The sequence below is a fragment of the Chaetodon trifascialis genome, chromosome 20 (genome assembly GCF_039877785.1).
Source record: "Chaetodon trifascialis isolate fChaTrf1 chromosome 20, fChaTrf1.hap1, whole genome shotgun sequence".
NCBI classification, from domain to species: domain Eukaryota; kingdom Metazoa; phylum Chordata; class Actinopteri; order Chaetodontiformes; family Chaetodontidae; genus Chaetodon; species Chaetodon trifascialis.
The window spans coordinates 22,730,328-22,755,286 of NC_092075.1; the positions used below are offsets into that span (position 1 = coordinate 22,730,328).

The following is a 24,959-nucleotide window of genomic DNA, read 5'->3' on the forward strand; positions in this document are numbered from 1 at the left end:
GGTGTGGCTTAGCAGCAGAGCAGGAGAGGGGGAGAGCAGACTGTGACACTGGGATTGTTTTTATTTTCCTCTATTAGTGCAGAGTAATAGACTGCCCTAGCACTGCAGAGGGCTTTCATGTATATTTTAAGACTGTCTTGCCAGGCGAACGAAATTCTTCCAAATTGGTAGAACACCATTTCCTTTCCATTTTCTGTGAAGTTTGCTTTACTTTGTTGGTTTGAGGGGTATACCATGGAGCTAACCTCCTCTATTTTATTATCTTCTTTGTTAGGGGGGCAACAGAGTCATGTCCAATGCAATGAACCTGTAGCACTATCAACCAGGTAGTCAATTTGGGAGGGACTAAGGTTAACATAAGAATCCTCTGTTGTATTGAAACATAGCATTGAATTAAATACTGTTGGGATTATATCCTTATATTTAACTACATCACTATCAGACAGGAGTCTGGTATAAGAATTTTTGCCTACTGGCAGGGAGTCTGGTAATATGAACTCAAAAGTTATTAAATGATGGTCCGATAAAAGAGGATTCTGTGAGGAGACTATTAAGTCTTCGATTTCAATGCCATATGTCAGAACAAGGTCGAGGGTGTGGTTAAAACAGTGAGTCGGTTCATGTACATTCTAATGGAAGCCAACTGAGTCTAATACTGAGATAAACGCAGTGGTAAGGTTGCCATTATTAACGTCCACAAGTACATTGAAGTCACCTACAATAATTACTTTAGCAGTTTTAAGGACTAAACCTGATAAAAACTCAGAGAACTCAGATATAAATTCAGAATAAGGACCAGGAGAGCGGTACACTTTAACAAATATAACTGGCTGCACTGTTTTCCATTTTTCATGTGAAAGAGTAAGAGCAAGGCGTTCAAATGAGTTATAGTTGAGTTTAGCTTTAGGGTTGACTAATAGGCTCGAATCAAAAATGGCTGCAAGTCCACATCCTCAGCCGCTGCCTCGAGGAATGTGAGTATTAATATGGCTCGGAGGAGTAGCTTCATTTAGGCTACTACACTCTGCATGACACAGCCAGGTTTCAGTCAGACAAAATAAATTAAAAAAAAAAAAAACTATCATCTTCAAACTTCTTAGTTCACAGTGGTGGAGGGAAAGACGGAACGGCCTGCAGTATTTTTATGCCCGATTAGCTGTCGACTCTTGGAGGATTTGGATAAATCCCAATTAGTGGCAGTGAGGAGGAGTGAGGTTTGACCCACAGAAGCAGATAATCGTTCCCAAGGCGAAGATTCCAAGGATGAGGGTCCCCAAATCCCTCTGCTGCCCTTGCCTGTTTGCTGTGATTATTATCCATCTGAGTTATTTTGGTCTGTTTGGAAGGATGAGAACAGCAGGGAGACAGCCACCGCTACCATTGAAGCTTAAGACATATTTTTTATCGGGGGGAGTTACAGAGAGTAGAGTTCACTGGTTTGTTAATCCTAAAACAGGAAGTTGAAGTGGAGGCATGTTTAATTCAGAATTGAAGTTCTTCAAGCTCCTTTCCTGTCTTTCTTTATTTATTTTCTCTTTATCTTTATCTTCTCCTCATTATCCTCCCATCCTGCATGATTCTTTATGATCAGAATCTCTGATCCGACCAAAGATCACTGTGAACTCTCTGCTCCACACTTTGCATTGATGTACACTGATTAATAAAAACCTAGAAATATATCTGTTTTTACTCTGTAAACAACATTTATCTTAAGTAAATGTTAAGATTAATCTTCAGCCTTCAGGTTGCGGACAGATTTCAGCCAATGTTTTACTCATGGAAATGGTGCTATTCTGGGAAGTTGTTGTTAACTTGTTTCACCCACACCAATATTTATGAGGACTCATTTGGGAGGACCAACAGCAAGTAACTGCGTTGTGGTAGGGTCAAGACCTAGCGTTGATAGTGAGCTTAAAACATTTGTTTGAAGATTTGTGAATTAGACATGTAGCAGTTAAGCCTCCAGGAATTAAAACTGAATTAATACTGTGTTCTTACAAAAACAAGAGTGCATGTTTTATGTTTGTGTGTATGTGAAGCTGCAGGCTGCAGTGTGATCCACATAGGAACAGACAGCAGCACAACTTATATAAGAAACATGATCCAAATTCATATCAGCATTCCTGTCACCTCTGATCTGTATAATGTCAGTGTCTCAACTCCTTGCAACTATGAAAATGCACAAACCCAATTTCAGCAGCGACTCCCCTTTGATTGAATGAAACTGAACTTCTCTTGGAGAAAAGGAAGGGAAAGTTGATTTTTCTGTCACTTCGTCAGATAAGAGGTCTTCATCAAAGGGTTCATATGCTGACAGAAATTTGGGACTCTCGGAATTGGAAACCTACACTTAAAATTGAAAATTACACTTTGAATTTTAAAACGCAAGAGAACAGCTATGAGAAAACCAAAAAAATTTGTCTGTCAAAATATTTTTTTTTTACGCAAAGCGAACAGAAGCATTTCTTTCTTTAAAATATTATTTTAAATGTGTTCAAAGACACTTAACTCCTGGTTTCCTGTAATGTCTGTCTGTTGTAGATAAACAATTTATCATCAGCTAATTTTGCTACATCATTTAGGAGGCATCTGACATCTTTGACTTACAGGTTTTGGAAACAGCCTCATTCTGTTTCTCTCTGAGACTGACAGTCTAGTTTAACATAAAGACTTTAAGCAGGGATAAAAAGCTAGCACATTGTTCATTTGATTAATATTTGTCTAATATGTACATAAACAGAAATATCCTGTATCCTGTTTGTTTGTGTGTTAGTGTAACTACTGTTTGAAGCCCTGATGCATTCGTGCTATCTAATCTAATCATAATCTAGTTGTTGGAAATATTTAATATTACCTGCCAGGAGTAGTGATGTCTTGTTGTTACCATGAGGTTGAGAGGCAGCTGGAGACACTGCATAGATGAACTAAGGGGATGAATGCAATTTTCACAGTAACGTTTATGTTCCCTTCGATGCAGCAGTGGCCCCTGAAAAATGATGCATGCATATGTGAATCCATCTCAGACAATCCTGTCTTAATCATTATTAATTTCAGTGTTTCAGGGAGGTGTGCATCTTGTGTCACAGGGTTCATAAGGAGGTGGCAAGAAAAACAATATTTCACATTTTCTGACATGAAATTATTCACATTTAATCATTTAAACCATTTCTCAGAACATCATTGATCTCAGAACAACATCGACACATAGAAGAAAACAAATTTCTCATATTGAATATCTGCCCAGAGCCCTGGGCAGCCATTTTGAAATTAAAACATAACCAGACATGAGCTTCAGATGATAATATAAGTAGACTTTTCAGTGTGAGAGCAGATTGAGGCTGGCAGTCAGCAGGGTCATGTGTTTATGTGGCTACAGGGTGTTTGTTGTTGAATTGAACCTGATTAGACACGAAATGGTGTGTGTCCTAAAGACAGCAGGCTGAACACTGCCTGTCCACACTCTCCATGTCCCTCTGTCCTTTCTGTCTGACTTTCATCTGTCCTCCTGCCTCTAACTTGTCCTCTCTCACACATTTACACCTGCTGTGCCTCACTTCTCTTTCTGTTCAATTTTCATCTTTGTCATTCTCTTGTCCTTGGCAACCCAAGAAACCTTTTCTGTCTGCTCACATCTTCTTCATTTATTCTTAATGGTACTGTGTGTTTTTGTTTTGTTTCTTCTCAGTACATTAAAATGCAGTACATTTCAGGTGACTGATGTTGAATGCAGTTTAATACAGTACAGTTGAGTATAATGTGAAATCAGCAAACAGAAATTTAACAGTATGAAAGTTGATTTCAACACTTCCAAAGCATACATATGGTTCCACACCAAAAGCCCAGGTCACAATAAAGTTCAGTTATGTACCTCAGTTCATCTCAGTACAGTACACAACATTTCTGTTCTGTTCAGTAACTTCAGCACAGTTCAGTACAGTTTAAAACAGTACCTATCATTACAATTCAGTGCTGTGCAGTTCAAATGGCAACAGTGCAGTTCAGCTCAGTGTAGCTTGTTCAGAACAGTTTATTACAGTCTACTAAACTTCAGTTCAGTTCAGTTGAGGTGAGAGTCAAAGAGCAATCAATAGAATATTTACGCTCCTTGAACTCTAGCAATTTTCAATTTTTCTGATCATAAACCCCTTTCCCTTTTGCCCCTCTCCAGGTCCACTGAAGGTAGTAGTCCCCACCGAGTCCGTCTCCTCGTACCTTGGTGACACTGCCCTGCTGCGCTGTGAGGTCTCAGGAGACCCGATGCCAGTCATCCGCTGGCAGAAAAACCGGGAGGACCTGCCACTGACCTTGGACTCCGAGTCCCGTCTTGCAGCGCTGCCATCTGGTTTGCTGCAGGTCAGCCGCGTCCAGCCACCGGACTCGGCCACATACCGGTGCCTGGCCGACAACCCTGGCAGCACCAGGACAGGGACAGACGCTGAGCTCCGAGTGCTCCCAGGTAACTGATCAAACAGTGATGTACTGCAAGAACATGGCTGCTTGGTTTATTTATCCATTGGGTAGCACACATGTTAATTTGAGGTCCACATGATTCCAGTCAATTTATCAATAGATCTACCTGCCTTAAAGACAAACTGAATCTAAAATGGTGAAATTTTTTAGTTTCAGCTGAGAGATTTGGCATGCCACAATAATGTAGATGTAAGCCTAGTTTTAGAGTGTTCTGTGCCCTCATAAATTGAAGTTGTAGGCTGAAATATTAAACATATTTGAAATATTATTTGTGTTATCAACCTCAGGAAAATTGACTTAGATTTCCAGTCTTGTTACAGTGAAGTACTGCACCATTTCACTTAATGGTGAGTTCTACTGTTCCTGCAGTCACAATTTTGTCAGGTAGTAATTTTTGTTCATTTGCTCCCAGTGCTGGGTGTCTCATTTTAAAATGAAATGTGATATAATGAATATGTAGAGTGTAAGATGTGTTTTTAATTATGTGTCTGAGCTGAGAGGAAGCAGCTTCTCATCAGTCTGCAGGGAGTCTGCCAGCCACTGAGGTTCTATGCACTCCACACGGTTCAATTATACATGTCCTTACACTGTCCACTTCATCACTCAGATGACAGCTCAGGTTAGCTCACTCTCTTCCTGGTTACACACCACTTTGACTCCAGCTTGTGAAGTTTTTCTTTGTTCAATCCCAACAGGGGCTCCCTAGAGACAAAGTGTCGATCTTCACCAGAATACTCTCATGTACTTTACATTTCAAACCTTTCATCCACCCAAACACACAACTGAATATACTTTTACAGGTTTCCAGCAGTTAATCCTTGCCTGACCAAGCATCCCTGAGGCAGAGTAGGAAGAAAGCTCAGAGGGCACACACCAGATTCATTGTTAAACCTCAATGTTCACCTAATTATTACTTACTACATTATGTCAAATAAATCAGTTCAGTCAATAAAAAATAGAACATAAAGTATTAAATATATAATGGTAAATATGTCAACATATATACTTTCATAGACTGAATTTAAAAAAATCACAAATAAAATAATAGAAACAAAACAATATGGCAAATAAATGACACATCTGGAATTGAGTAAAAAAAAAAAATCAAATCAGTGATCAACTTTTTAAAATCTATTAGATGCTAGTGCATTTTCCCAGCCTATTGCCATGCAGATGGTTTTACATGACATGGTTTCCACTTTAATCCTTTTCTTTTTCACTTTGATTTGTATAAAGATTTAATGAAACTTCAGCTTTAGTTTTTCTGACTACATAAAGATTGCATGAACTTTGACCTTATGACGTTTTTAACAGGTATAACAATCAGATGGCCTCAAAGGTCAATAGATGATCAAATGGCATCATCTTATTCCTATGTGTCATATCCAGGTGTGATTACAGATATGGAATTGTCTGTATGATTTCTTCTTTCTGCTTTGTTCCAGTATTTTTGAGTCTGGATAAACCAGTCAGATTATTAACTATAGAGATGAGATGTAAAACTAAGGGGTACTGATGTAGTTTTACAGCAAGTCTGAGCTGTCAGGAGTGCATCAACATGATGCAGTTTCACAAAAGGCTTACTGAAGAGTTGTAATTGGTTGATTTCTGCCATTTAAAGATAGGGATGGACATGAAACTACTGGATGAATCATCAGTACAAAAGACCAACAACTCTTAGAAAATATCAGGTTCTTTGACAGCCAACTGTACAAGCCTGTGGACATAACCACTCTCATGTCTATAGTGGCTGTTAAGAGAGGCATTATGATAATAACACAGAACAAAAATGCTTTCACTTTATGCATGTGAGTATAGGGGAATCAGGTCACTAAACCCGTGGGTCTAATGTTTGCACTCGTTAATATAAAAAGGGGCACCAACCTTCCTCAGCTCAGAAGAATTTTATTTATTCTTTTCTTTGAATGCTGATTTAATAATAATGAACAAATTAATGGGAGATCAATCTTACCATCTGAAGCGCAAGCTCTCGATACAGGGATCATCTATTTCCAGCTCAAAAGGATACTGTCTGACAACGACTTGAATGAAAAGTATTATTTATTTAACACAAAAATTGACAATGGATATGAATAATGCGACAAATTATATGGATTATATGATGAAACACAAACAACTGGATGAAGAAGCTATAGCAAAATAATAAAAGGAATGAGTTTGGCAATAGTGAGAAGTAGTTTCGAGGAACAATATGGATGCGAATGTCGTGTTAATTTCTTGAATGAATGACTAAGTGAGTCTAATGAAATTTGAAATTATTATGGCCTATGACACCAACACTTTGTTCAAAGCAGCATGGAATATGCTTACTTCTGTGCCATCAGCAGTCCAATGGTGGTTGGTCCCGAACTGAAATGGGGGGCCCCAGGCTGTTGTTCGTGGCTCCGATATGTGCTGCGGTCCAACAAGTGAACCAGTTGAAGCGTGGTTGAGAGGCGATATTGGACAGGGATGCTTCATGAAGCCGGAAGGCCTCCGGTATCGGCAACAGACGAGGAATGACACTTTCGGCTGCTATTCGATCCAGACAGATGGGTTAAGGCTGGCTGCAGGACTTCGGTCCAAAGAGGTTGACGGCCGTATGCCAAAAATTCTCAGTTAAAAATAAAGTTGAAAACACTTCCAATGGTTGGTCTGAAACGTCTACAAAAAGATTATTATGTAATTACCTTAATGGTTAAAGAAAAGAAAAGTTCGGCTTTAACTCAAAAGATTAAGATTAAAAAAGCAAGCCAATAGGCAGGCAGAAGACAACCGCCGAGCAAAAATTAAAGTTCCACAAACTGAAATGCCGAAAAAACTAGTGTGAGTAAAGAGCAAGTAAAGAGTGTGTCTAGCACAAAGAAGTGAGACAAAGGAGAAACAAAGAAGACATCCGAGAAGATGTGTAACAAAGAAGAAAAGTGGAGGGAGTGCTTGCCGCACCCAGCGCTCCGGGGCATGTCTTGTGACCTTGCGCACATAGAATGATTGACAGAGGAACGCTGTGATTTCATTTTATAGAGAAAACCTCAACTAATGATTGCGTGCGATAGACTCATCTGCTTCTCACTACAGTGAATCACATAAATGATCAATTTTTCAATGACATTTCAACATCATTGACAACATGCGTCAGACACCTTTTAGTGAATAATGACAACATTCTTCAATATTCATACTAACATATACGATAATAGCATAACTAATGCATGTCAAGTTTTGAGGATGACTGAGCCCACACAGGAAAGTGTCCGACACCCAAACTTCTGCCAGGAGGAGATTGACGTCACTCATGTCTAAATATGAGGTCCTTAGATGGTAAATCCTTGGCCTCCTCCTCCTCCTCCTCCTCCTCAAAGCAATGATGTACTCCATCTTTGTTGATAACGTTAAGCATTACAATGATAACATTACTATTTGGAATGAAATGACGTGGGTAATAGTGGACAAAGTAAATTTACTTGAGTACTTTATTTAAGTACAGTTTTTGAGTATCTGTACTTTACTTGAGTATTATTTTGGGGGGATACTTTTACTTTCACTCCACTACATTTGAAGGACAAATATTGTACTTTTTACTCCACTACATTTCAATTGATGCTCTCGTTACTCGCTACTTTTGCGCTTCTGAGAAAATAAACTTTCTGCTGATTTGCCTATGGTTTGTCTTAGCCACATTTCCGTACTACATCATACCATAAAACTTAATATTGGTGGTGTGGATGCATGTGGAGGAAAATGAATGAAGAAATGGAGGAAGAAACTGCTAGAGAAAATCCCCCCAAGCACCTGTGGCCTTATCTCAAGCCTATGTTTGAGATTGTTGACACCAAAACGGATTCGCTTTGGTTCAAATGTTTGTTGAGCTTACCGCGAACAAATTATGTCACGGCCTACAAAAACTCGTCATCCAACCTGAAAAAGCCTGTCGCAGTATGTAAGTAGAGCTAGCTAGCTTAATGTGAAATTGCAGATGAACATTTCAAACGTATTTGTCTACGCTTGTAGTATCATAGTTGCTATTTTTAAACAGTTTAAAAATATGAAGGTCGCAGTGCAGTTGAATGATTAAGTTGACTTTCTGTTCATTTTTTTTATACACTTCATATCCAAGAGTCCAAGGTGGCGTGCGTGCGTGCACACGTTAGTGAGGTGGGGCTGTCTTTGATGGGGATTATTCAGGTCATTTTTGGGAGTTTAATTTTAATTTGAGAGAATGTTCACATCTGTTATTTCATTAGAGGCAAAGCTGTTCATTTAAAAACAGCAATCTAAAAAAGGATACACTGAATGTTACAATTAATGTCTGTGTTGTGAGGCCTCTTGCATTTATTTGTTTATTTTTGAGCAATAAACGTGTCTGTAGCAGAATCGCATCAGTGTGTTGTATAATGACAATAAAGCTAATTTCCTTTTCTGTATTTCCTGATATATATTTTTAATACTTTTACTTAAGTAATATTTTGACTAAGCTACTTTTACTTGTATTGGAGTAATATTTGACAAGGAGTATCTGTACTTTTACTCAAGTAGTGAGGTTGTGTACTCTGTCCGCCTCTACTAGTAATTATATTGTGTGCTTTTCTAAAGGCAAGCTGAAGCTAAAGATTACATGTTGCAGAAACCTGGTATGACAGTTTGCAGTATGAATCAGGTCTCTTTCAGATTAACTGATTTGCTTCTCTTTCTATAGAGATTGTAGCTGAGGCTCATGAATTTCAGAAATATTACAGATAACATAGTCTTTTGTTTTTGCTTCTTTTGTTTTTTGTTTCTAAATCCTGAGGTCAAACAAATTTACATCTAATTTATTGTGTGTGTACATGTGGTTTGTGTGTGTGCATGTGTGTGCATGTGTGTATGTTGTCATACATGAATCAGACAGATGTTTCCCTGCTGCAGGAAACATCAGGTGTGACCTGTGGATGTTGAAACAACTTTTGTAAATTCAAAATTAATGTTTTTATATTTTTAAATTGTGAATCAGTCCACTCAGATTCATTTCATGACTAAAAGCTCATTTATAGTCAAGCATAAATAGAGGATATCAAGAAGTACTTCTGGTTGAATATGTGTGTGTGTGTGTGTGTGTGTGTGTGTGTGTGTGTGTGTGTGTGTGTGTGTGTGTGTGCGTGCGTGCGTGTGTGTGTGTTTCTCATCGTTCTGTGAGAACCTTCAAGCCCTTGGGCCAACCCGACAGCAAACACAACCTGGCCCACTTGGCTATGTATTCACATACTTTTAAAAATCTTTTTTCTTTTTTAAGATTTTTCAACCCTTGTCACAACTGAACTAGGACTTGAACCCAAATGCACGACTCCAGAGACAAAGTACAAATTAACAATCTTTAATGACAAAGTATCAACAGAAAATCACTCTTGAAGAGGAGAAAAACAAAACAAAAAACACTCTGACGAGGTAAGCGACTCAGGCTATGGAATAAGGTAAGACAAAGTATCAAAATAACTAAAGGCAAGACTAAGACAATGGCAAGACAAAGTATCAAAAGAATACAAAACCTGACAAGAAACGTGACTTGGGCTGGCGTGGTTCTCTGGCTTAACAAGGCAAGACGAACTGGCACAGGACAAAGGGAGACACAGACAAGGGACGGGGCAAGTTACCTGGAATGAGAGAAAAGTGGGATGTCAAAATAAAAGCCACGAGACAACATAGACACAAGACTAAACTAAACATAACTTAACATAACTTTCTAGACATGACAACCATGTGTTGAGCTTGTTGCAAACAAAATTTCATTCAGTCTTCACTTGCTGTCTACTGAATGACAATAAAAGCTGTCTATGTCTAACTGCTTTGTAGTTTTTTTTTTTCCATTTACTCCAATATACACATTGTGATCTTTGATTTTTAAACATCTTATTTATTTATTTTTTTTACCTGCACTGTTAGGCTGTATCTTATATCTTCATTTCTGCCAGACACTGAGAAATCCTGTTGTTCATATTTTTGTTTCTAACTGCTGACTCCACTCTCTCTCAGTGGCATCCACTTGTGAAATGCTAATGAGGACTTAAGTAGGTCAAGGAGACTGTGCTCTCAGGACAATTCTGTTTCAGCAAATAATAATAATAATAATAATAATAATAATAATAATAATAATAAGAAGAAGAAGAAGAAGAAGAAGAAGAAGAAGAAGAAGCAGAAGAAGAAATTGTATTTGTAGAGTGCTTTTAACAATGCTCAAAGACACTTTACAGGAGAAGAGTCAAGTAAAAACAATAAGACTATACAAGATAATTAAACCACAACCAATAAAAGCAAAGCAGAGAAGAAGAAACAAGACAAAAGCAAAAAAGAAAAAACAAGAAGAAAACATCCAAACAATTCAAACATTAAAAGCTGATCTAAAGAGGTGGGTCTTGAGGAGTGATTTGAATGTGATGAGGTCAGTGTAGTTACAGAGGGATTTGGGGAGTGAGTTCCAGAGTGTGGGGCCAGCAACTGAGAAGGCTCTGTGCCCCCAACTCCAGCACTTGGTCCTGAGAGTGGTAGAAAGGAGGTTGGCATCTGCTGAGCAGAGGTGTATGAGGTCAGTGACATGGGAAGGGGCGAGGTTGTGAAGGGATTTGAAGGTGAGGGGGAGCAGTTCAATTCAGTTCAGTTCAGTTCAGTTCAGTTCAGTTCCAAATGCCTCAAAACAATAATATGTTTATGTTCAAGTGAAAAACGGTAACAGCCTCAGTAATTATGACCATGCCCATCAGGAGCAAAGGTGAAAGTAGTGTGATGTTGCTATAGATTGAACCCATGCCGGGAGGAGGTTGTGCTGGATGGATGGGTCCAGAAAACTTTTCCATAGGAGAGCACTGCTCATTTCCTATTTCTTAGAGACATTGGTGTCTTTAAGCCATGGTCATTCCCTAATCAGAAACAGTGTTTTACAGTTGTAAACATGATGACCGATCCCCTAACCTTAACTGATTAGTTATTTTAACCCAAACTATGACTCTTCCCTAAAAAAAATGACTGTCCTTTCAGCACCAATGACAGCGACCCCATCAATGGTCCTCAAGTTGTATTATTATGCTTTGCTATGTACAAAAGAAAAGAGACAAAAAAAAAACCACAACACATGCATTTCTCCACAGCCGTATAAAGATTTTTTATTTTTTTTTCTGGTTTAGTGTGACTGGTCAGCAGAGAGCCCTGACCTAAACCTAATCCAACAGCTTTTGGATGAAGTGAAATACAGACTGTGAGCCAGATTTTATCACTCAGCATCACTGTAGGACCTCAGTGATCCCCTTGTGTGAGATAATCCCTGCTGCAAGATTTCAACATTTGATTGAAATCCTGAAACCAGAAGAGTGGAGGCTGTTATAACAGCAGATTAATCACCAACCACTGTTTCATAATGACACACTCAACTATCACATACAGCTGCAATGTTTAGGTGTCCACATGCTTTTGGCCATGTAGTGTATCTCAGAATATGGACCATGTTTCAGCCCACCTCTCTTTCTGTCTCTGTCTCTCAGAGCCTGGGGTGAGCAGGAACCTCCAGTTCCTCCAGCGTCCATCCAGAGTAACGGCTCTGCTGGGAGCTGATGCCGTGCTGGAATGCTCTGCCTCTGGATATCCAACTCCAAGCATCCAGTGGAGAAAAGGAGAGGAACTGATCCAGAGCTGGTTTGTCTGATCTTGCTGATTGTATTTATATCACACGCTGTCACCAACAGTATGCACTTGGGGTATAGTTTTGCCCACGTCAAATGTTTTTATTGCAATCCATCATAAATTGCTATTTATGAAGATATGAAACCTCGTAACCAAGAATCAAGCGACTAACTAAGAATCAAGTGACTAACTAAGTTAGGATTAAAACATGGTCATCATCACTAAACTCTGCCTCAGTTGGAATCTTCATCCTCACCAAGAGGCTTGTTCACAGCTGTAAGGTAATCTGTCAACTCTCTGTCAGGGGTGATATACAGTATAGTAGGGTAATGGGGTGAACACAAATGTAGACAAAAGCAGGCCGAGGGTGAAGACTAACTGTAGCTCAAGGTGCTGATTTAACAATCTGGCAAGGAAGAAAGGAAGTAAAGCAGTACATATAGGCTGTATTTAAAAATGCCAAATATTCTAACAGTATGGACTGATTTGGCCAAAATGAAGCATGTCGTATTGAGTATGCAAAATCTGCAGTTTGTCAAATATACCTGGATGTTTTACTGAAAATCTCCAGTATGCATTGGACCAGTCTTTCTTGACTCCTGTGTCCCACAATGCAAAACAATGGAGTGGTCAACGACCAGGTGGGACAACAACAGAAATACTCTGCTCAAAAAAATTAAAGGAACACTTAATCATCACAGTAATACACATGACTCAATTACATGAAAGTGACAACAAGTGGAATGGAGAAGCAACAGCAATACAACCCCCAAAAAAGGGAATGGTTTTGCATGTGGTGGCCAAAAGCAATTGCTCCATCTTTTTCCTTCCTGACTAGCATGGGTACCTGCAGCCCAGTCAGGTTGCACAGGCAGTCCAGCTCCTCCAGGATGGCATATCCATACATGCATTCACAAGAAGGTTTGCTGTGTCTCCCAGCACAGTCTCAAGAGCATGGAGGAGATACCAGGAGACTGGGCATTACACAAGGAGAGCTGCCCACGGACATAGAGGGGCATCAACCCAGCAGGCTACTGGTGTGCATGTTTCTGACCAAACTGTCAGAGTAATTACTACCACTAACTGTTCAGGAGCTCACCAATGCCCTGAACCAGGTCTGGGAGGATATCCCCAAGGACACCATTCATTGAGACTGGAGCTGGCAGGAGACTAGCAGGCCGGTGACTGACCGACTCAGGTTGGTGGCTAGCTGACTCATGTACTGGAATTGGCAGGGAGTTAGCTGGCCGGCAGCTAGCCCACTCCAGGGCCAGGGCTAGCAGAGGCTGGACTGAAGATAGCCTCAGAGCCACCTACTGGGTCTTGGCGTCAAGTAGCCTCTGCATTTGTGCAGGTAATACTGTGTATTGTCCAGCTGCAGCAACTGTGGACATGGCGCTGGAGGACGCCCTCAAGCCTTTCAAAGTTGACCGACGATGAGGTGGAATCTGCTGGGTCCATGACTGGCCAGACTGTACTGTCACAAGGGTGGGTTTTAGGCCCAGGTGCAGAACCACCACAACTCAGATATAGCTTGTACTGACTTTATTCTCAGACTTGGCAGGACCAGATAAGTAGCAACAATACAGAGTGTCTCTTAATGCACAGTAAATCAGACACCACAGTCTGGCAAAGAGTGAGTGTGGCAAAGCAGCTTCTATACTGTACTGATTGCTACAAGTCTCGGGTGTGTGAATCAGGTGAGTGGGCAGGTAGGCATGGCTGAGCGTGGAAAAGTAATAAGGGCACCGGTGAGCAGATGAAGAAACAAAGGCAGCAGGTCAGAGAACTGAATATACTGTGACAGGGTGTGTCTTGGTCCCAGTGAGGGTGCTGCTGCTGTCCACACTTGTTTAGATTGGGTTCTTCAGGACCCTACCACCTACTGCTTCCAATCAGTCCCAAGACACTAACACTGCAAGCAGTCTTACTCCTGAAGCAGTAAATGTAGTCTAGACCCTGGTTCACGAGAGCTACTCAATCCAGTCACTGTGGCAAATTGATGTTCTCCACTATCACAACAACAAATCAATTACCAGATCCAAGCACGACCTTGAAGCTTGAATCAAGGATGCCACATGTCACAGTGGCTGGTATCAAAAGATAGGCCACTCCCCTACCTCATCTTGAAACAAAAAAATTATTGAAAGGGTTGTTTTTCAACAAACGCATGCTTTCATGATGCAGAACAATCTTTTCAATGCATTTCAGTCTGAATTTTGTCCACACCACAGCACTGAGACTTTAGCAAAGTTTTAAATAACATACATCTGAATAATGATGCTTCCAAAACCTCAGTCTTAGTATTATTAGATCTCAGTGCTGCCTTTGATACAGTTGACCATGACATACTTCTTGATAGACTGGAAACGTGGGTGGGACTTACTGGCACTGTACTACACTGGTTCAAATCCTATTTACAAGATAGAGACTACTTTGTGTCAATTGGTGAGCATGTGTCTGAACGAAAAAAGATGATGATGTGTGGGGTGCCACAAGGGTCCATTTTTGGACCACAGCTTTTCAATATCTACATGTTGCCCCTAGCTCAGATAATGGAGCATCACAGTATTTCTTATCATACTTACACAGATGATACAGAACTTTATATTTCTGTGTCATCACATGACTACAGCCCCTTACTTCCGCTAAGTGAGTGTATTCATCAAATCAATGAGTGGATGGGCCAGAATTTTCTTCAGCTTAATGCAGATAAGACATAAGTGATTGTATTTGGCCCCAAAAATGAAAGGTCAAAGATCAGTGCTCACCTTAACTCCATGTCATTGACAACAACAGATAAAGCCAGAAATCTTGGTGTAATTATTGATTCTGACCTGAATTTTAACAGCTGATTACCAAATCAGCCTACTTCTACCTGAAAAATATAACCAGAATTAAGGGATGTCTGTCCAAAGAAGACATGGAAAAACTTGTTCATGCATTCATTTTCGGTAGGTTGGACTATTGCAATGGAGTCTTTACTGGCCTAAACAAAAAAGCAATTAGGCAACTACAGCTGATTCAAAATGTTGCTGCACGAGTCCTTACAAACACCAGAAAAATGGACCATATCACACCAGTCCTCAGATCACTACATTGGCTTCCTGTGAGTCAAAGAATAGATTTTAAAATCTTACTGTTGGTCTACAAAGCATTAAATGGTCTAGGACCAAAATATATTCTAGATTTATTAACTCCATATGAAGTATCCAGACCTCTCAGGTCATCAGGGACAGGTCTATTGTGTGTTCCCAGAATCAGAAGCAAACAAAGTGAAGCAGCTTTCAGTTATTATGCTCCTCACCTGTGGAACATTCTCCCTGCATACCTGAGGTCTGCACCAACTGTCAGCTCATTTAAATCAAGGTTGAAAACATTATTATTTGCTACAGCTTTTACTTAAAGAAAATATATTTGCTCAATGATTTTAATCATTCTAAATGCTAAATTATTGTCTTTTACTGGCTTCTGTTTTTAATTTTCCTTTTATTGTATTTTATTTTTTATTTTCTATGTATTCTCTTCTAATCTTTCTTTCTTTCTTTGAAATGTATGATTTTAATGTATTTTTTTGCTTCTGTAAAGCACTTTGAAATGCCTAGTGTATGAATTGTGCTATACAAATAAATTTGCCTTGCCTGCCTTAAAATACGAGTTTATCGCTTCAGGCGATTCTCATGCACCAAGCCCGCTCTGTGTAATATGTGGCAACAGGCTCGCAAATGAGGCAATGAAGCCTTCTCATTGAAGAGAAACAAGTGCAGGGCTCTCGCTAATTACAACTACATTCAAGGTAAAGGTAAGTTGTATTTTTAATAGCTTGTTTTTATTTATTTCTATGCCAGTCTGGCAAATTATTGCTTTACGTGAAAGTTCCTCATCTGTCCAATAGACTGCTGGTCTATTGGACAGATAAGGAACATTCTAAATTTGTGGACTGAGAGGTTGATGGAGGAGGAGGTTAAGATGCTGATAACTCCTGATATGAATGATCCATTTCCAGAGCTGGGTTTTACTCAAAATCTGAATGGGCCTTTGGGACCCGTATTAAATGTGATGGACTATAAATATGTGGACTTGTACACAGTTAAAGGAAATGTTATATAAATGTTGTGTGAAGGCACTGAACAAGTGTAACCTGGATAGGAGAGGTGACAGTGTGTGGTAATGTATTTAAATGTATTGTTGTCTCTCTCTCTCTCTCTCTCTCTCTCTCTCTCTCTCTCTCTCTCTCTCTCTCTCTCTATATATATATATATATATATATATATATATATATATAAGACATTTATATAGAGAGACATATAAAGTAGAATGAAGACAATATAATCAGTTCTCAATAAGCAAATTATACTTTTAAAATGGGACATTAGTCATTTGGTTCTTGATTATGAAGTTGTATTTATTTATTTATTTATGGTGGATTGCAGTAAAAAAATATGACATTTTCAGTTAACAATTAACAGTTTCAAAGTTGAACTTGCAGAAAATGGTGAAAATGTAAATTGTCAAAATATGTACTTCAGTTTACTGGCCTGCAGAAGTTACACAGAAAGTAGTTGGAAGTTAAGCTGACATGATCAGCAGAATTTAGGTCAAAAGTAACTTGAAATTAAGCTGCAGCAACTGACGTCAATTTAGTGGCCTGTTGAGCAAAAGTTAGAGAGAAACCAGTTGGAAGTTACGTTGGCTTGATCAGCAAAAGTTAGGCAGAAACCACTTGGAAATATTTTCAGCAAAATTACCAGCTATTTATGAAGTGCTTACTGGAAAATTGTGGAATGTGATTATTGCACAATGCTGGTGTAAATTTGAACAATTTTAAGGTAAATGTTGATTTGGGAATTATTTCAAAGAAACTTCCAATACATTACTTAGTAATTGTAGTTACTTACAATGAAATGTGCAGACCTCTAAAATGAAGTGGAAATTTCTGAATGTCGTACAAAGATGGATCTACTGTCTGGACATGTGTTGTTGTTTTTAATATTTACATCTTCAGCTGAAACCAATGAACTCAGGCAAAGTCTGAGAGACAGTCTACCACATTTGGTTTTAGGCTTTTCATCAGATTTGTTGACATCAGAATAAAACTACCTCACTCTTCCTCTCTCTGTAGGAATAAGAAATACTCCCTGCTGGCGGGCAGTAATCTGATCATCAGGAGTGTCACTGATGACGACTCTGGCAGTTATAGCTGTACAGCTATCAACAAGAACCACAACATCACTGCACACACAGAGCTGAGTGTACTGGGTGAGCCAACACACAAATATTTTTGGGGTATTTTTGCCTTAACTTGATAGTTACAATAGAGAGGTTACTAGAAATGGGGGGAGAGAGAGAGAAAAGTACATGAAACAAAGGTGCCCAGCTAGACTCGAATCAGTAATATTTATTATGGGGTTAGTGTCATAAAAGACTATGCACTGGGGAATGTTCTCACCTAATCCTAGTTCTATTATTAACCCGAAAACACTATCATACAATAACCTCTTCCATTCTTGTAAAATTAACCTAAACCACCTATCCCAGGAATACCCAAATTAAATTGAAAGGTGTCCTTTTTGGTGTAAATGCCTCTCTTTCCCATTATGTTCTTCCAGTACCTTTCATTCTCAGTTCTGGGTGTATCTTGTATCTCCCCTCTGACCTGTTGTCCTGGCTCCCCCTTGCCATGGCATTGTTGTTGTAACTCGTCAATCTGTAGTTGTGATAGCAACTGCCGTTTGCAGATATTGGAACATGAAGGTAGCAGTTGTTTCATTGTTAGTATTGATGTTGGGTTTTGAAGCATCCAATTATCCCACATCCTGTTCACTTACCTCCTCTCTCGAGGGTTACTTGTCTTGTTTCAGGTTTTTTGCTCTTGTCCATCTATGTCTAGTTCTAGTAGCCCACTTCTCCTCAGAGCACTCTGGTTCCCCTATGCCTGATGTGCACCTTGTTGATCCGGGCGACGTCTGGTTTACAGAACAGGTGTATATTAATGCAGGGATGAAATGGAAATTTTCCTATTAACTTTTAGGATAAGAATCAGAACATTGAAAGAAATCTTCAGTTTAGTTAGATCTTGTCTGCACAGTTCAGAATCAGAATCAGAATCAGAAAAAGCTTTATTGCCAAGTACGATTTTACACATGGGCTGCACGGTGGCGCAGCAAGAAGGTTGCCGGTTCGATCCCCGGGTCAGGCGGGGCCTTTCTGTGTGAAGTTTGCATGTTCTTCCCGTGCATGCGTGGGTTCTCTCCGGGTACTCCGGCTTCCTCCCACAGACCAAAAACATGCTCATTAGGTTAATTGATGACTCTAAATTGTCCGTAGGTGTGAGTGTGAGTGTGAATGTTTGTCTGTCTTTGCATGTGGCCCTGCAATCGGCTGGCGACTGGTTCAGGGTGTACCCCGCCTCTCGCCCATTGTAGCTGGGATAGGCTCCAGCCCCCCGCAACCCCGAAAGGGATAGGCGGTATAGATAATGGATGGATTTTACACATACGAGGAATTTGCTTTGTTGAGGTTGGTGCATGACACATCTATCAAGAAGAAGCAATTAAAAAGTTAAAAATATGACAGTAAGTAAATAATATAAAAATAAGAAAATAAGTAAAAAAAAAATACAACAATAGAAGAACTGTAACAGTAGTAAAATAAAAAATCTCACAATATAAATATATGTACACAAGTCTTTTTTTTTTTTTTTAACAGAGGCACAGACTGTTTTTTCAAGGGAGTCCAAGTAGAGCATTAATGTAACACATATGGTTGTGGCAATGTCACTGACAAGTAGAGTCAGAGGTGAAGTGTGAAGTGTCAGGGGGGGTTCCGTGCCTTGTTAATAAGGTTGACAGCAGACGGGAAAAAACTGTTCTTGTGGCGTGAGGTTTTGGTCCTGATGGACCGCAGCCTCCTGCCAGAGTGGAGTGTCTCAAAGAGTTTACGTCCAGGGTGGGAGGGATCAGCCACAATCTTTCCTGCACGCCTCAGGGTTCTGGAGGTGTACAGGTCCTGGAGAGATGGGAGATTGTAGCCGATTACCTTCTCTGCAGACCGAATGGCACGCTGCAGTCTGCCCTTCTCCTTGGCAGTGGCAGCAGCGTACCAGATGGTGATGGAGGAGCTGAGGATGGACTCAATGATGGCTGTGTAGAAGTGCACCATCATTGTCTTAGGCAGACTGAATTTCTTCAGTTGCCGTAGGAAGTACATCCTCTGCTGTGCTTTCTTGATGAGGGAGCTGATGTTCGGCTCCCACTTGAGGTCCTGGGAGATGATGGTTCCCAGGAAGCGGAAAGACTCCACAGTGTCAATAGTAGAGTCACAGAGGGTGATGGGGGCAGGTGATGCTGAGTTTTTCCTAAAGTCCACAACCATCTCCACTGTCTTTAGAGCATTGAGCTCTAGGTTGTTCTGGTTGCACCAGGTCACCAGATGGTCAACCTCCCACCTGTAGGCGGACTCGTCGCCATCAGAGATGAGTCCGATGAGAGTGGTGTCGTCCGCAAACTTCAGCAGCTTGACAGACTGATGACTGGAGGTGCAGCTGTTGGTGTACAGGGAGAAGAGCAGAGGAGAAAGAACACAGCCCTGAGGGGACCTGGTGCTGATGGTCTTTGAGTCGGAGATGTGTTTCCCCAGCTTCACGCACTGTTTCCTGTCAGACAGGAAGTCTGTAATCCATCTGCAGGTGGAGTCAGGCATGCTCAGCTGGGAGAGCTTCTCCTGGAGCAGGGTTGGAATGATGGTGTTAAAGGCAGAGCTGAAATCCACAAACAGGATCCTGGCGTAGGTTCCTGCGGAGTCCAGGTGCTGGAGGATGAGGTGGAGGGCCAGGTTGACCGCGTCGTCTACAGACCTGTTGGCTCTGTAGGCAAACTGCAGGGGGTCCAGGAGAGGGTTGGTGATGTCTTTGAGGTGTGAGAGCACAAGGCGCTCGAAGGACTTCATGACCACAGAGGTCAGGGCAACGGGTCTGAAGTCATTAAGTCCTGTAGTCCTTGGCTTCTTGGGAACTGGGATGATGGTTGAGGACTTGAAGCAGGCTGGCACATGACATGTCTCCAGTGAGGTGTTAAAAATGTCTGTGAACACTGGAGACAGCTGATCAGCACAGTGCCTCAAGGCGGATGGGGAGACAGAATCTGGTCCAGCTGCTTTCCGGGGGTTCTGTCTCCTGAAGAGTTTGTTGACATCTCTCTCATGAATGGAAAGAGTCGTCACTGAGGTGGGTGGGGAGGGGTCCTTTAAGGTGGGAATTGGTGAAGGTGACTGGAGCTGGAGCTGTCGGGAGGTGTCGTGGGGGATGGTTGCTGGACTGTCCCTTTGCCTTTCAAAGCGGCAGTAGAACTCGTTCAGGTCGTTGGCTAGGCGTCAATTGTTGATGGACTGGGGGGCTTTAGGCTTGTAGTTGGTGATTTGCCTAAGCCCTTTCCAGACAGACGCAGAGTCATTAGCTGAGAAGTGGTGTTGGAGCTTCTCAGAGTACAGTCGTTTAGCCTCTTTCACCGCCTTGCTAAACCTGTACTTCGCCTCTCTGAATCTGTCTTTGTCCCCACTCCTGAAGGCCTCTTCCTTTGCCAACCTTAGCTGTCTGAGTTTGGCTGTGAACCAGGGTTTGTCATTGTTGTAACTCACCCTGGTGCGTGATGGGACACAGCAGTCCTCACAGAAGCTGATGAAGGACGTCACAGCCTCCGTGTACTCATCCAGACTGTTGGTAGCAGTCCTGAACACATCCCAGTCAGTACAGTCCAAACACGCCTGGAGATCCTCCACAGCCTCACTGGTCCACTTCCTTGATGTCCTCACTATGGGTTTGCAGAGCTTTAGTTTCTGCCTGTACGCAGGAATCAGGTGGACCATGGCGTGGTCAGAGTGGCCGAGTGCAGAGCGGGGGACGGCGTGATAAGCATCCCTGACAGTGGTGTAAGAGTGATCCAGAATATTCTCCTCTCTGGTCGGGCATATAATAAACTGTCTGTATTTGTGGAGTTCGTGAGTGAGGTTACCTTTGTTAAAGTCGCCAAGGACAATAACTAAAGAGTCCGGATTGGTCCGCTCCACACACAGTATCTGGTCTGCGAGTGCGCGCTGTGCCTCCTGCACGTTGACCTGCGGCGGGATGTAAACACTGACCAGAATGAATGAGGTGAACTCACGGGGTGAATAAAAGGGCTTACAGTTTATGAGAAAAGATTCCAGGTCAGGAGAACAGTGCTGCTGGATCACTGTCACGTCGTTGCACCAACCACTGTTGATGTAGAAACAGATTCCTCCACCTTTAGTTTTGCCGGAAAGTTCCGAGTCTCTGTCCGCGCGGAAGAGTTGGAAGCCAGCCAGCTGCAGCGCAGAGTCCGGGATTAGTCCGTAGGTCCACGTTTCAATGAAGCACAAAACCGCAGATGAGGAAAAGTCTCTGTTTTTACCCGACAGCAGTTGTAATCCCTCCATTTTGTTGGGCAGTGAACGCATGTTGGAAAGAAATATTCCTGGTAACGCTGTGCGTAGTCCGCGCTGGTGGAGACGTACAAGCGCGCCGGCCCGTTTACCTCTCCTCCGGCGTTTCACTGCATGAGCAAAGGTTAGCGCACCTTTGACCAGAATGTTCAAAATTTCCACTGCTGGGAGCAGAAAATTAGGAAATAGGCTCACTGCACATAAAGTCACTCAACATCCCCACACCTTGTCACTAGCAACGCCAGGAAGAGTACTGACCCATGAGATGATTTTGTCCTTTTTGCCACAGTCAGAACTGGGAACTAATCATAGTATACCAACTGGCAGAATAATAATTTCTTTCTCATACACAATCATTATGAAAACAAACAAACAAAAATATTTCAGTAACAATAAATTAATTCGTCACAAAGACTCTGACATCACAGTTAAGTCCAAGTCTCAGGGCGCCATAAAAGAAAATTATTTTGTGCCTTTCATGTTTGCAAGTAGTCAGGAGGAAATCAGCTGGCTCCACCAAATGGGGCATTTAGATCCGCTGTGTCGGAACAGCGGTTAGCAGCAGGAATGTTAGCTAATGTGGTGTCGCAGATCATCATTTGTTGTCCATACATTTATTCTGGTTATAGTCAATGCTCCCTGCTCTGGTAATTATTAGTCCTTGGATGTTAATAAGTTGAATTAACAGCCATGTACATTATGTTGCAGTCCTAAGAGTCCAGCAGAGGGCAGACTGAGAGGGTTAGAGCTGTGAAGGTCAATTCTGTCGTGCATGCTGAAGAAGTGTCTGACGCACATGTAACGTGCTTAATAATGGTTCAGTAAAGACCAGAAACGTAAGTTCAATGTGTGGACATTGGATTCTTATATTGACGATGCAACAGCTAATGTTACATTAAGCTATATTATCAGTTTTAGGTGGCAGGTTAGCTTCTTTATAACCAGCTATATGAAAAGTAGAAGCAGCAAGTGGTAGCCCACTGTGACTAACACCGAGCTAGCACCAGCTTGTTTTTAGCAGGAAAGCTAGTGAGTTTCTAATCCACCTCCATCAACACCGGCAAAACTACAGCTAAAACTAGCCGGTACCTCGTGTTGAAGAGCCGTAAGAAACTCGCTCTCTTCAGCATGCCGCCACTTACCTCTCCATCTGGATGCAATCACTGCCTCCACATGTCACAGACCATTCTCAAACTCCATAAACAGATCTCCATCTCGTATTTGATCAGACAAGATACGGTAGTCACTCTGGGAGCAACTAGGGGCGCTGCTGGAGGGGAACTGAAGCTCGACACCACAATCCCTGTCACCCAACATCCAGATCAGGACTGCTGGCTTCTCCAGGGAGCCAAGCCCATGCAACCGGTCAGTTCCACCCCGGTGGAGATGCCGTGGTCCAGAGTCCAGAGGAACAAAAGGAGCAAAAAGTCGCCATCTAAATGCTTGCCTCCCTGTGCACTCGAACTGAGCAACAGGTTTGATATTCTGGACGAGCTGGAATTCCCACCACTCCCAAAAAGCTCAAACCCAAACCCCCTGCATTCATCACCCAGGTATTCACCTGAACCAGCTGACATCACTGCTCCCCAGGTCCACTCGGCGCAGCTCCATAAGAACCGGCAGAAGAGTCCGCCACGGTCCAAGTTGGACCCTGCCAGGAAGACAACCACACGCCCCCCTACTTGCAATCTGACGAATGAGAGGGGTGCTTACGCTGTCATTCCCAGGTGCCACCGTTACGGACATAACAGGGAAGATTCCAGACATCAGGAGATCTTATCTGGAGGCCAACAGAATCATCATCCGCTAATTTGACATACGGCATCCAGCACGCACACACGTCGTCCCCCTCTCTCCGCTCCAAACCCACACCTACTTACCAGCCCCTCAGTGATTGATGTCCCCCAGGTCCAAGTCACTATTATTTTAGTTCCACCTTTAACAGTGAGAGCTGCATTACAGGACTGGGACCCTCAGACTTCTCCAATAATTAATCTATCTCTGTCATTATTACCACCAGAGAACACATGAAATACCACAACAAAGAAACTTCCTCTGGCCTTAATCTCAATAATTTGAAATATATAAACATATGTGACCCCCCCCCGCTGTTCCTCCCCAAACATTGCAGAGGTCAGTGAACATGTCACTTTTAAATGTGAGATTTCTTTCAAATAGGACCTTTCTTATAAATGACCTTATTTTAGAGAAGAATCTTGATTGATTGTCATTCTACGCATTTTAGCTTATTCATGTAACAAAACAGTGACGGGCGGTGAGGTTCATGACTGTTGAGGCACTGACTCCTCTGGAGTCGGATGTAAAAATATATGAACCCAAAATAGAAGTTTATATTTAAACATTTAGTTGTTTTGAAAGCTTTTAATTATGCTTTAATCAATTCCACACTGTTCAAGAATACCATAGCAAGAAAAACAAAAGAATATTTAATATAAGGTCAAATTCAATTTAAAATTTAAATGTTCTTTTTTTTTTTGGCCGATCTCTCTCTTTTTAAATAGAATTGAAAATTTTGTATGGTCTTACCTTTATTTGTATATGAAGTCCATGCACCTCTCCTTCTCCAAGAATATCTCCGTCACTCTGTCGTAAAAATCGTTCTTGTTTGCTTTCATTTTCAAAAGTCTGGCTGCTTCAGTGGAGCTGATCGCTAAGGAGGTGAGTCGTCCTGGATTGGTCCTATTCCGTCTGTTGAGATCAGCCTTTAGTCTAACAAAGTCAAAGAACTTTGCATATTTGGACAGGCTCTACAGTTTGGTGTCATCAAATTGTTGTGACATTTCAAAAAATTTAGTAAAATTTAGTCGACCAAACCAAGGAAAGCTAGCTCACCAAAATGATCAAAATGAGCTTTCGTGTGAACACTGATGTTGTCCATAATGCTGTAATATGTCCGTTTCCTCTCATCTCTGCCAGCGTGTTTACCTCCACTGTCTGTCAGGTCAAGCGCGGTGCATTTTTGCTCAAATCGCTGATAGAAGGTGTCAAACTCCTTTCTCATCTGTTCGACAACTCCTATTGTGTTGTGGATTTGTGCACAGCAATATACAATGCCCAACACTTTGTTTTACAGCACTCCAAAAAGTGCCTCGGTTTCACTGAAAAGGCTCTCATATGCCATCATTAAAAAGCACGTTGAAGCTTTTGACAGCCACCGATCATATCCATTGGCAATCAGTAGAGTGTCACTATCCCAACTGTCAGGATTTTCACTGATGATGCCAAATACAGCACGTAGCTCAGATTGATACATGCATATTGTTTGCAACAGCCGAGAGTTGGAGCTCCATCTGGTCGGTGCCGCTCTTGGTAAACGCCACTTCACAATGTCATCCAGTAAGTGGGTGCACTTTGTGGACTTACTAAAA

General features: G+C 41.4%; 1 protein-coding gene across 7 annotated transcripts in view; it reads left to right on the forward strand.

The window, feature by feature from the left end:
• The window catches only part of dcc (DCC netrin 1 receptor), a 427,309-nt gene that overhangs the window by 118,669 nt on the left and 283,681 nt on the right, over window positions 1-24,959 (forward strand). For all 7 annotated transcript variants that reach the window (XM_070989802.1, XM_070989803.1, XM_070989805.1 and 4 more), the window contains exons 3-5: window positions 4,169-4,456; window positions 11,976-12,126; window positions 17,237-17,373. In XM_070989802.1, coding sequence (XP_070845903.1) covers window positions 4,169-4,456; window positions 11,976-12,126; window positions 17,237-17,373 — 576 coding nt within the window. The remainder of the gene's footprint in view (window positions 1-4,168; window positions 4,457-11,975; window positions 12,127-17,236; window positions 17,374-24,959) is intronic.